This window comes from Anarhichas minor, unplaced genomic scaffold (assembly GCF_050575085.1).
Source record: "Anarhichas minor isolate MPS153535 unplaced genomic scaffold, ASM5057508v1 ptg000025l, whole genome shotgun sequence".
Taxonomy (NCBI): Eukaryota; Metazoa; Chordata; class Actinopteri; order Perciformes; family Anarhichadidae; genus Anarhichas; species Anarhichas minor.
The window spans coordinates 4,468,570-4,480,717 of record NW_027466471.1 but is presented as its reverse complement, the minus strand read 5'-3'; the positions used below and the strand labels follow the sequence as shown (position 1 = coordinate 4,480,717).

The following is a 12,148-nucleotide window of genomic DNA, read 5'->3' as shown; positions in this document are numbered from 1 at the left end:
GAGCGATGACAATCTGCACAGACAAGGATGTAAACCCGCAACTTGACTTAAACCGCGAGGCGGTAATTCTAGTAAAATAATTTCAAATGTGGCTCGCCACTTAATGAAATATTCTTCAACAACGATCAGAATCCACGGCCATTAATGGATTCCAATTCAGATGCCATGATTAAAATCAGAATTAGTAGCCTCTGATCCAGTAGTCGTTTATGTATTCCACATTCACTGTAAAAGAAAAAAAAAAGCACACGTCTGACTAGTGAAGGAAGGAGGCAGTTCAACAGAGCAACATTACATCCACCACTTGTAGTAATTAGTCCCTTAAGCTGAGCTTTTTCTGCCCAAGGCAAACATTTGGTTTGTTGAATACTCAATGAGTAGATTAGCATTTCTTTATTCCTGCAGCCCGAGCTCTTTCTCTCTCGCTCTCAAACATATATATACACACACACGCACACGCACACGCATGTGCATGTGTTTAGCAGATTGTGGGTGTTCTCTGGTGTTTTGGAGGAGGTGGAGACGGGAGGAATGTTTAATATGTTATCTCCTGCCCCCCCATGTAGTATGTCACACACACACAGCTGTGGGTGCCACGATGGGAGCGATTAGCAGTGTATGTGTGTAGGTGGTGTGTGTGTGTGTGTGTGTGTGTGTGTGTGTGTGTGTGTGTGTGAGGTCGTCAGAAATCCGCGGTAAAGATAGAGGGACCAGAATGATGAATGCCTTTCATTAGCACCCTGTGAGAACACACGCAGCCAACAGTCACTTCATGAAACCAATAAGCCCCTTGTCACTGGTTTACAGTTGCCTTGGCAACCGTCCACGGGGTACAGTGTGTGTGTTTGTGTGAATTGCATGAACATCTGTGCCTTAACGTTCTTGGCGTTAGCACCTCGCAAGCTGATAAAGGCGTCTGGGCACAAGACACACATGTGTGTGTGTGTGCGTACTTAGCGCTGCCAAACACAGACGGTCTGTTGTGTGGTCGTGGTGCGTTCAAGGACTGCGACTCCTCAGGCCTTTCAGACGCACTTATGTAATGAAGCTAATTGTTGCTTCAGTCGCCAAGGCCACGTATTTGTCGCTTTTTCTTTTGTGTGCGTATTTGTTATATTCCCTTTTCAGTCCACTATGGGATGGATGGGGATATGCGGTTTTGGAGTATAGTTGCAATTAATAGATTTTAATTTTTGTTAAATGTGATGACCCTAAAACACTCAAGGTAAAATCTCTTTTTAACAAAGTCCTTGATTATGTTCTGTACGTCTAGAAAGAAAAGGTGGAGAAAGATTTCCTAATGAGGCGTCCTTTCATGGTTAGACTGACCTTTAGAATGAATCGCTCGCTGAAGTTAAACATACTGCAGCGTGTTGCTAGAGTGGCACTAATGTTTTGTACTTTTTCTGTCTTATTTTCCTCACCGCTCAGCTGCAGTCTGTCTCTTTGTTAATGTTGCGATGCTCTTTTAGAAAGAAAAGAAAAGTCTGCATACAGTGTACAGTCATGCCTCCCATGCTGTGTTGGCTGCGGAATAAGAGACAAATTGAGTCGAACATAAAGGATCAGAGGTGACAGATTAGAGTGAAAAGTGCTTTTGGTGTGAACAGAGCTGTCGTGTTTTTTTTGTGATAGTTGGCAAAAGAAGCTGTGTGACAAAGGGAATGAGATACGGGGTTTCTAAAAAGTAGACGCGTCTCGTTCTCACCCGCAGTGGCAAGGAGCAAAACTTTAAGGGAGGGAAAAAGAAAACCATTTATATAATGTGTATCTTAATTGAAATTTATATACTGTGTGTGTGTATATATATATATATATATTTTTTTTTTTTTAAATCAATTTTTGGGGCAGTGGTAGCTGAAGTGGTAGAGCTTATGAGAGAGCTTGTGGCCTGAGAGTTGCCGGTTCAATCCCTGAACGGCCAGGATAAATTTGGGGGAAGGCACTTGCCGGAATATATTGTAATAAACTGTTGAACATGTCATGAGTACGTTCATGCAGAACGTGAATATGACCTTTAAAAAAAAAAAAAACTGATGTCATTTTCTGAACAAGGTCGATATTTCTGAGCTTTGGCACCTCAATCAATCAATCAATTGTGCGAAACGGATATATTCAACATAAACTATACTGTACAGCAACCACAGACTGTATATGTAAGAAGTGGATGTAGTCATCGTCAAGTCACCCATTGGTTTGTGGATTGCTGTAATGAAGCCTTGAGTTCGGCAGTTTTGCCAACGCAATCTTGGAATACGGCTGTCGCTATGTTGTTGTTTTTTTCTCAACCAATAAACGGAAGTTACCATATTTGGAATGTGGAGGAGTAACGTAGATACGTTGTATACGTCTCTGGTAGCGGCAGAGACCTGTCAACCACAGTAAGCCCGCCCTAAAGCATACCCTGCTTTATGGTCTGTTTGACTCTAAATGGACCATCATTTACGAAATGAACATCATGCTGTATTCAAGAAGACTTGAAACTAGAGATTGAGACCATAAACTAATGTTTACAATGTTTACTGAGGTAATAAATCAAGAGAGAAGTAGTCATTTTCTCATAGACTTCTATACAACCAGAGGAGTCGCCCCCTGCTGGTCAGTAGAGAGAATGTAAGTTTAAAGACACTTCTGCAATGGCTTCATTCGGCAGAACTGGAGTTTGCCACCTGACAGCAACACAGAGGCTCCGTAGTCCGCACCAAGATGACAAACTTTATTACTCCTTTCAACCTTTAGAAGGCGGCACAGACCAGATTCTTACTGTTCTTACCTTTCACAATAAAAGCCCTAGACATATACACTGTTTACCAGAGGGAACTCAAACTCACTCAAAGCATTTAGCTAAAAGAAAAGTCAACTGTTACAAATTTGACCTGCTGATGTATGAATAGCTTTGATTCATATTATTCGCAGGGGAGCATTTTCGTGTTGCACCAGAAAAAAAGGAGAGCATTACAATTTCTTCCCCTGGAAAGATAAAGCATAAAAAACGCACAGCTACACAGTAAAAGTACAGAATGTTGTCATGATGATGCTGGAAATCGTACAGGTTTTCAGTTTTTCACTGACTTTATCCCCTTCAAATTAGTTGTTTTGATATGTAACGTAGCCCCACCATCCATCTTTGAGAACTGCTGGCCTTGGCTTTCATGGACCGCCTTATGAGACGCTCGGTCATTCTGGGCCTCTCACTACGAGACAGACACCAAAGTTTAATGCAAAACTGTAATTGAGCGAAACAGTGAAGGTTACAGGTATCATTATCGGGTACGTGCGGAATCAATTTTAAAACGGGAGGCAAATATAATTATGATGTGCCGGTAAATGAATTGCTCTCTCCCAAGTCCCGCCCGCTGCGGTTCATCTCCACACTCGCGGCGCTTGTACTGCCGGAAAGGAGGCCTCCGCTTGTCTCCGCAGCTAAATCAATTTGTCTTGATATTTTTTTCAAAAAGAGCTAATTTGCAGGCTAATTAATCTAATCAGTCTGGAGAGAGAGAGGTGGGGGGGACTCAAACTGCTCTGTCTCACTCAAGGAGAGACACCTGTGCACACACACACTCACATGTCGACATTATTTGCACACACTGAAATGTAAACAGGTACAAGTGCCGGACGACCGCCCGCCCAACCCCGCAACCCCCCCCCCCCCCCCCCACGGAATCTTCGTCATCGACACTTGCAGCACGGCAAAGGGCAGCAGTAAAGGTTGCGAGCGTGAGTTAGTGGAAAGGTCGACCTAAAGGTCCTGCTTTATTTTTATTTTTTTTCTCTCCGTCCGACGGGTAACGACAGCTTCCCAATGAGACAGAGGGTGGGGGAGAGAGATCAGTAGGGACGGGGCCCGAGCGATAGAGGGAGGGGGGCAATGTTTAGTTGACCTTATTTTGATCTTTGCCTCTCAAAGAGGATTAATCCTTCAGCGATGGTGTTTAAATTTGATTAAGAGATGAGACATCTATGGATGGAACCCCTGCCCCACGTTTCTTTTAATGAGTTCAAACCACGACGGCGTCGCCAAACTGTTGAGGACTTAAGTCCGCGATGAGGTTTAGGGCTGTACCAACTGTCAGATCGTAGACTCTGTCCGAGGAATTTACCCACAATTCCTAGCAAGTGACGTTAAACACGGGGTTAACAGTGGAAGCCCAGAGGCTCAAATCAGCAAACAGGCCATATTACATGCCTACATTTTGAATCAACCATTTCTTTTAATTTTGCTTTTTGAAGCTGTTTTAACAAACACGAGTGAACAGATAATTTGACAGTTACCTCTCGAGAGCCTGGAAGACGTTCAAAACAGGCGGTAAAAAACATAAAAACACACAGTTGTAGACATGTTTTGGTGTCATTAAGGTAAAGCAATATGTTGCTGCCATATTGCCGTATTTGTAATATATATAAATGAACACACGGCATGCATGCGACATTTTAGACACTCGTGTCTTGTTAATTGAAGAGGAAAGGGTATTTTTTAACAAGTATCTGGTTTCTTGTCTCTTCCAGAGCTCATCCGTGTCTCCCTCGGCCAGTTTTCGGAACCGCGAGAAGCACAGGAGTTCGAGCGACTACTCCTCCGACGGCAAGAAACAGAAGACAGATGAGAAGGAATTGGCCCCTACGCGCTATGTGAGTCAACATAAATGTTACCTTTTCTGAATTTGTCATGGACTTTATATATAAGAAGTGGACGGAGTCACTGTGGCGTCATCCATTGGTGTGTGGAACGCCGTTTTGAAGCCTCGAGCTCGGCATTTTGGCTGTCGCTGTCTTGGTTTTTGGCCGTCGACATTTTGGTTTTTAGCCCTCGCCATCTTGGTTTTTGGCCGTTGGCGTGACCCTGGCTTTTTGCAACCAGAAGTAACATGACAGATTGGCGCTAAGTACAACCGAACGCTGAATAAGACATTTTTAGGCGACCAGAAAATGTTACAATTAACTTTCATGAAGTGAAAACACACTGTGAAAGGGTTAAAGTCATACGAAACAACTTGCACACCGGACCATGCCGAGGTCACAACCCTTCAATCACAAGGTAACCACGCCCTAAAGCATACCCTGCTTTATTGTCTAGTTTACTCTAAATGGGACCATAATTTTATAAAAGAACATCATGACATATTGAAGAAGACTTGTAACTAGCGATAAATCAAGTGAGAAATAGGGTCATTTTCTCATAGGCTTCTATACAATCTGACTTATTTTTGCAACCAGCGGAGTCGCCTCCTGATGGCCATTAGAAAGAATGCAGGTTTAAGGTAATTTTGCATTTACGTCACTTTTCAGATCCGGAGGTTGATTTCAATTTCAAGAGGATAAAATGTGGTGACATTTTGGACAGACATGGATGTAAACTGCAACTCTACTGGTTGGCGGAGGCCTACAAACGCGAGGGCTTAATGTAGTTTATTTCAATGTGTTATTTCTGATGGTAACATATTGGAAAGGCAGAAGTTATTTAGTTGATTGTTTTGTGTTCATAACTACATTTGCATCACTTTTGGCAAAGATTTTGTCTGGGCTCAAATTTTCAGAGTTTTTGAGAAAAAAGAGGAGTTCAAACTTTCTAATACAAATTCAGCAACAAAACAAGGGCAGCCTGACAGGTTTTCCCTCATATGAGCCACATTCAAACCCACTCTTTTTTTTCTCTTTGGACAACACAGTGAGAGAGAGAACTGACACGTCAAAGGGTGTAGCTTGGATTTGAACTCAGCTTGTTGCAGTTTACGACTTGTTCTTCAGCCAAACGAGCCATCTGGAGGATACACAATGGAACCATTAGGTCCACTTTATCTGATAATTAAAAACTTGCAAAAATACAAAAGGAGTAATGTCAGAGGAACGACTAAAATTGTCTTTGTGGTCTTCTTTTAGAGCATTTAATTAAATCTTTGATTTTATGATCACCCTTTTTATTAATGTACATGCAATTTCTATTTCATGTACTATCAAATAAATGGAATGAATTTGAAAAAAGCACAGATTATCTGCATTTTTACTGTTGGAGAATATAGGTTGATGGTTTTTCCTATGACACCTGAGAAAGTGGACACACAGTGGCAGATTTCAAGTTTTCATCTATTTTATCCATTAAAAAAACAAATGCTCCACACAAGAAATGCACATGTTTTCACTTTATTAGTTTGTGTAAATCTAATTCCAAAATCGTTTTCACCACAGAGTGAAAGTCACGTGTGTGTCCTCTATGTGTCCATCAGGAAAGTGACGGAGAGAAGAGCGACGACAACTTGGTGGTGGACGTCTCCAACGAGGTACGGCTCGGTTCAGCGGCGTGGCGTCTTTTGTTTTAAAAGAGAAAGAAAGAACATTAAAATCCACCTTTCTGCTCTCATCCTTGCTTGTGCTCACCGCCGCAGGATCCAGCGTCTCCCAGAGGAAGTCCTGCCCACTCGCCTAGGGAGAACGGATTGGAGAAGAGTCGCCTGACGAAGAAGGACGATCCGCTGAGTCCGTCCTCCATCGCCTCCTCCAGCAGCACGCCTTCTTCCAAATCCAAAGAGATTAATTTGGTGAGTCATCGAGGGAAATTATAGCCCACTGATCTTCCTGTTCGTCATTTCTGAGGGTAGTTCTCTATTTTTTAACTGGGCAAAAATTCTGTTGGTAAAAAGATGATAAACCCTGGATTATAGCAGGTGCAGGAAACACATAATACATTTTTACAGAATATACATTTTATGGGTCATAAACTCAGTCACAGCATGAATAGTTCCTGTATTATTTAATGGTTCTGCTTTGATATTAAATTTGTAAACGGCTGCGTGTCTGTTCCTCCTGCAAAGCAATGTTTAGCCTAGTGTTTAAACCTTTCTTGTGCTGTAGAATGAGAAGTCCATGACGCCCGTGTCCAAGTCCAGCACCCCCACCTCCCGCTCAGACGCCCCGATGCCGAGTAGCACCTCCACCCCGGGCCTGAGGTCCGCACCGGGCAAACCCCCAGGAGTCGAGACGCTGGGTGAGCATTGCAAACAGAGCATAACACTTCTCATGTTACCTCTGACTCAAATGTTGCAACTTGTATGAGATGGTGTTTTTGTCTTTGTAGCTCCTGGTCTTCGTACGCCGCTGGCGGTGCCCTGCCCGTACCCCAGTCCGTTTGGATTGGTTCCCCATCCGGGCATGAACGGAGACCTGAGCGGAGCCGGGGCAGCCTACACCGGCCTGCACAACATTTCTCCTCAGATGAGCGCGGTGGCCGCCGCTGCAGTGGCAGCTTATGGACGCACACAAGTGGTACCCGAACACACACAAACACAAGTACCAACAGTCTGAATATGGAATTAAGTTTTGCCTGCCAAGGGCTGGTAAACAAAACAATCAAATAAATTTGTAACAATTTAAAGGTCCTCAATACAGAATTCAGACTCTATCTATTGTCTCCACACGGCTCTCAACATGGCGACGGCTGAGCCGGCGGCTCACAGCTAACAGTGCTAACAGTGCAAACAGTGCAAACTACAAGTGCTGACAGAGCTAACAGTGCTAACAGTGCGAACTACAAGTGCTGACAGAGCTAACGATGTTTACCTGAGGAGGAACTGGAGGCTGGGCGCTACACTTCCGCTATAACGCCATCGGTTGATGCCGTTATCAGCTGTAACCGCCATATGAGAGTAGTGCAGCTAACCAGCGGGGCACGTTCACATGCACTAAAAGGCAAGGGAGGCCGGCAATGTAAACAAAGCAAGGAGAAGCTCGGATTATGACACGCACAGAGGGAGAGCGACTTCATTCTCTGCTCAGTTAGACATTACTCCACTATATCTTTACATAGCCAATAGATACTATATTATTAATGCTCAGAATATCGTACAGAGAACCTTTGAAGCTGCAGTGTGTTGGATTTGGTGGCATCTAGTGGTGAGGTTGCAGATTGCAACCAACTGAAACTTCTCCTGCGAGCCAAGCGTTAAGAGGAACTAAGGACATGTAGATATAAACAGCTCATTCTGAGGTAACGAAAAGCCAACGATTCTTATATTCAGGTGATTATACACTAACGATAACATACTTATTAATTTTGTATTCAATTTCTGCCAATAGATCCACACTGTTCCTTTACACAGGGCAAAATTAAATCATACATTGTGTTGTTTAAGAATTATATTCTAATTCCCTGCTTTTGCTGCTCATTATAATTATAAATATTTGAAATGTGATTTTTTTTTTTGGCTGGATTTACAACTGCTGACACTAGATCAGAAGAAATTAATAAAAAAATAAATAAAAAAAACGGTCCTAATCATATGGAGAAATGTACCGCAAGTGAGAGTGTATTATTTCATTGGGTGACTTGTTATCTTTGGTTGGATGCTCAGTCAGTACTAATTGGGTAATTTGCAGGGAAAACATGAAAATTAAAACAAGATGACGGAATGTCTGGGTTCATATCACCAACTATATTGTAGTTGTCAGAACCTGCAATCAGCTTCTCTGCTGAGTCGGTTTTTATTCAGAGACACAGACACTCCTCATGATACCAGCTACAACAGCTCCAGTTTTGGTATAATTTTTTTGTTTATGGTTGGATTGTATTCTAAACTCTTTTTCATATTCTCTAGGTGGGATTTGATCCTCACCACCACATACGTGTCCCTGGCCTTCCCCCTAACCTGTCAGGCATTCCTGGGGGAAAACCGTATGTTAATAAATCATTTAAAAAAAATAAAAAAATTCAATTTTTTCTCTCTCTCTCTTTGTCACATTTTGCACATACTTTTCCCCCTTATTTCCCCCTTTCGTCCCTCCAGAGCCTACTCCTTTCACGTGAGCGCCGACGGACAAATGCAGCCCGTGCCTTTCCCCCCGGACGCGCTCATCGGCCCCGGCATCCCGCGCCACGCGCGCCAGATCAACACCCTCGCCCACGGGGATGTGGTGTGCGCCGTCACCATCAGCAACCCGACGCGTCACGTCTACACCGGCGGCAAGGGCTGCGTCAAGGTGTGGGACATCAGTCACCCGGGAAACAAGACCCCCGTGTCCCAGCTGGACTGCCTCGTGAGTGTGCGGTGACCCCTTATGTGCACGCAGTGCTTCCTCATACAGTACATGGTTAAAACGCAGAACATGTAACTATCTTATGCATCGATGCTGTTTTAATGACAAAACTACCTCCGTGCGTCTGTCACATCAGAACAGAGACAACTACATCCGCTCCTGTCGGCTACTTCCTGACGGGCGGACTCTCATCGTCGGGGGCGAGGCGAGTACTCTGTCAATCTGGGATTTGGCTACGCCGACTCCGCGGATCAAGGCAGAGCTGACGTCGTCCGCGCCCGCGTGCTACGCTCTGGCCATCAGCCCTGACTCCAAGGTCTGCTTCTCCTGCTGCTCCGACGGAAACATAGCCGTGTGGGATCTGCACAACCAGACGCTGGTTAGGTATGGAGCTGGGGAAGGGGGGGGCGGGCAGCAATGTGTGAGGGAGAAACACACATTTTGGTCCACAGTCCAGAAGTCCACAAAAGATGGTCTACCTCTGAAAAACACCAGGGACAGACTTTGACGTTAGGCAGGGTGGGCAACCTGGGCATGGGGGCCCAACTAGAAAGGCCCCAAACATCTATAGATCTATTATGAGGTTTGCATCTGCGTGGATGATGTCCAGCAAACTTCACGGGTGTCCTTTTTGATTTTGATGTCGATCTGCAGGCAGTTCCAGGGCCACACCGATGGAGCCAGCTGCATAGACATCTCTAATGATGGGACCAAGCTGTGGACTGGAGGCCTGGACAACACCGTGCGGTCGTGGGACCTGAGGGAGGGACGGCAGCTGCAGCAGCACGACTTCACCTCCCAGGTACACAAAAACGCTTTTTCTAACATACAAACGCAACCATTTCCATTAGTGCTGCGACTCCACCTACCATTGTTATAAGAGCTCCAGCACGAACTGCTGTATGCACGCTAAATGTGGACATGAATGATAGTTTGTGTCGCAGAAGAATGGAATTAGTTCGCAGGTGTATGTTGCATTTAGGTTTGCTTTTGCAGCACTTTTTTATTATTTGTTGAAAAGTCTGCGTCTCAGGACAAGTCACAGTTTGTGTGATTACACTCTCTGGTTTTTGCTTCATTGCAGTAATTTACAAGCTTCGTTCAGAACGTTTAACCCCACCATAAAGTGCTCAAATACCTTTAACGCTAATAACACTGGCAGTTAGATATTTAGTTCATTCGGGTCAGGAGAAGAGCGGCAATAATAGACCATTACTGCAATTTTCCTTAAAAATGGCCCATTTCACAATCTTCGTGTGCACAGGGAGGAGGTGGGTGTGCGTTAAAGAGAGCTCAGAGAGTACAGGGCAGACAGGGAGAGACATGGCCAATAGAGTGCTAACGCTCTTCAATAATATCTGTTCTAACCCCCGCCCCCTCCCTTGTGAAAAAAGAGCTTCAGCAAGTTGAACACCAGCGATATGGCAAAGTAAAAAATAAAATAAAATAGTGTTTACCAGCTTTATAACGCCATCAGGCGTCTTCATCATCTGGAGAAGATATTGTTGTGATTTGTTTCAAAAATGAGAATTGACTAAATCATTCACCCACCTCATTTCATGATACATAATTGCTGCTGGCAGGATATGTTGCATACCTAATATGATTTTAGAAACTGAAAAAAAGCCATCTGTTTTGACAGATTAGTATGAAATGCTGATGATGGTGTAGAAAAGCGCAGCAGCGGATGTTTGCCAGCATCCATAGATATGTTAATATCAGTGGCCACCCCTGCAGACAAACACAGTAGACTATTACCACTCCGCTGCTCGTTTTAGTCATTACTACAAAACCTAAGCCTCAGGGAGTCAGCAACTCGCCGTAAGTTCATGTGGAAGTTAGCACGCTACAACGGTGGCAATAGCAACGGTACACATAAAAATGGCCGCCACTTTGACCATCCTTCTACGTTGATTTGAATGAGAATGTTCGTTCTACTCCTATTCTATTTCTACAGCATTGACAACATCTGTCCACAGACAGACAGACAGAAATATAAACACCTGGCAAAGTACTCCAAACCACCTCTGTGGTACTTCCTGCTACAGTAGGTGTCTCCAGGACCATGATGAGAAGCACAGACTCTCAAAGTGAAAACAATACCAGCGTCGCTGTCGCGGCTGGTAATAAGAGATTAAGTTTTGTATTTATATACACTACAAGAGGTATAAATACCATAACTGTTCACTGCAGATCTTCTCACTGGGATACTGTCCAACGGGCGAGTGGCTGGCAGTCGGGATGGAGAACAATAACGTGGAGGTCCTGCACGTCACCAAACCTGACAAGTACCAGCTCCACCTGCACGAGAGCTGTGTGCTCTCACTCAGATTTGCTCACTGTGGTAAGAATCACAAACACGTTCTTATCAGTGTTTTTTGAAAAGGGCTTAAGGGAAGGGAAACCGATTAACGTACGCTCCAAGTCTTGGGGAAATTGAATCGTTGATCAAATTCTGTTGAATTTGAATATTGATGACAGCTGTAACTTAAGCATACATGGGGTGATCTTATGCAGTAGAAATAATTACAATTTAAATTAAAATTAAATCTTGGGGCGACCTGGCTCACTGGGTTAAGAGGGTTGTCTGGGAACCGGAAGATCAACGGTTCGATCCTCGACTGGGACGTGTCACGTGTCGAAGTGTACCTGAGCAATACACTGAACCTCCCTGGGTGCCTGCCTATATACAGGGATGGGTCAAATGGAGAGACAAATTTCCCCCTTAAAGGGATCAATATAGTATAATAAATTAAAATAAAATTTGTAGCAGGTTAGTGCTACATAGTGACTAAAGGATATGAGAATGTGATTAAATGTCTTCGCTTCATGTAGGAGACGGGATTACACAATGTAAATTAAGTTGATTGTACAGCCAGAAATCATAATGGACCAAGAAAATACAAGCCAATAATTACTTTTTAGTCTTGAAAATTGTTCTGGTTAAGCTGGAATCAGCCAAGCACCAGTATGTTATTATCTACAGGAACAAATGTCATCAAAAGTGATTTTGATGTTTACTTTGTCATCACTTAACGGTTAAATGTCCCAACATTTTTATTACGACTAACTTGTTTTATTTTGAAGCCACCAGTTTGTCTTTCAATAATGTGTTGCAGAC

The 12,148-nt window shown here is 43.7% G+C and overlaps 1 protein-coding gene across 19 annotated transcripts in view; it reads left to right on the top strand.

The window, feature by feature from the left end:
- Positions 1 to 12,148, top strand: part of LOC142957620 (transducin-like enhancer protein 4) — a 37,204-nt gene that overhangs the window by 23,214 nt on the left and 1,842 nt on the right. For 7 of the 19 annotated variants that reach the window (XM_076099556.1, XM_076099563.1, XM_076099562.1 and 4 more), the window contains 10 exons: positions 4,510 to 4,632; positions 6,225 to 6,278; positions 6,384 to 6,536; positions 6,850 to 6,982; positions 7,073 to 7,260; positions 8,589 to 8,665; positions 8,778 to 9,027; positions 9,164 to 9,411; positions 9,682 to 9,829; positions 11,221 to 11,371. In XM_076099556.1, the coding sequence (XP_075955671.1) occupies positions 4,510 to 4,632; positions 6,225 to 6,278; positions 6,384 to 6,536; positions 6,850 to 6,982; positions 7,073 to 7,260; positions 8,589 to 8,665; positions 8,778 to 9,027; positions 9,164 to 9,411; positions 9,682 to 9,829; positions 11,221 to 11,371 (1,525 nt within the window). Of the gene's footprint in view, positions 1 to 678; positions 696 to 2,851; positions 2,863 to 4,509; positions 4,633 to 6,224; positions 6,279 to 6,383; positions 6,537 to 6,849; positions 6,992 to 7,072; positions 7,285 to 8,588; positions 8,666 to 8,777; positions 9,028 to 9,163; positions 9,412 to 9,681; positions 9,830 to 11,220; positions 11,372 to 12,148 lie in introns of all 19 variants that reach the window. The other 12 variants (XM_076099559.1, XM_076099558.1, XM_076099555.1 and 9 more) reach the window with 9 other exon arrangements.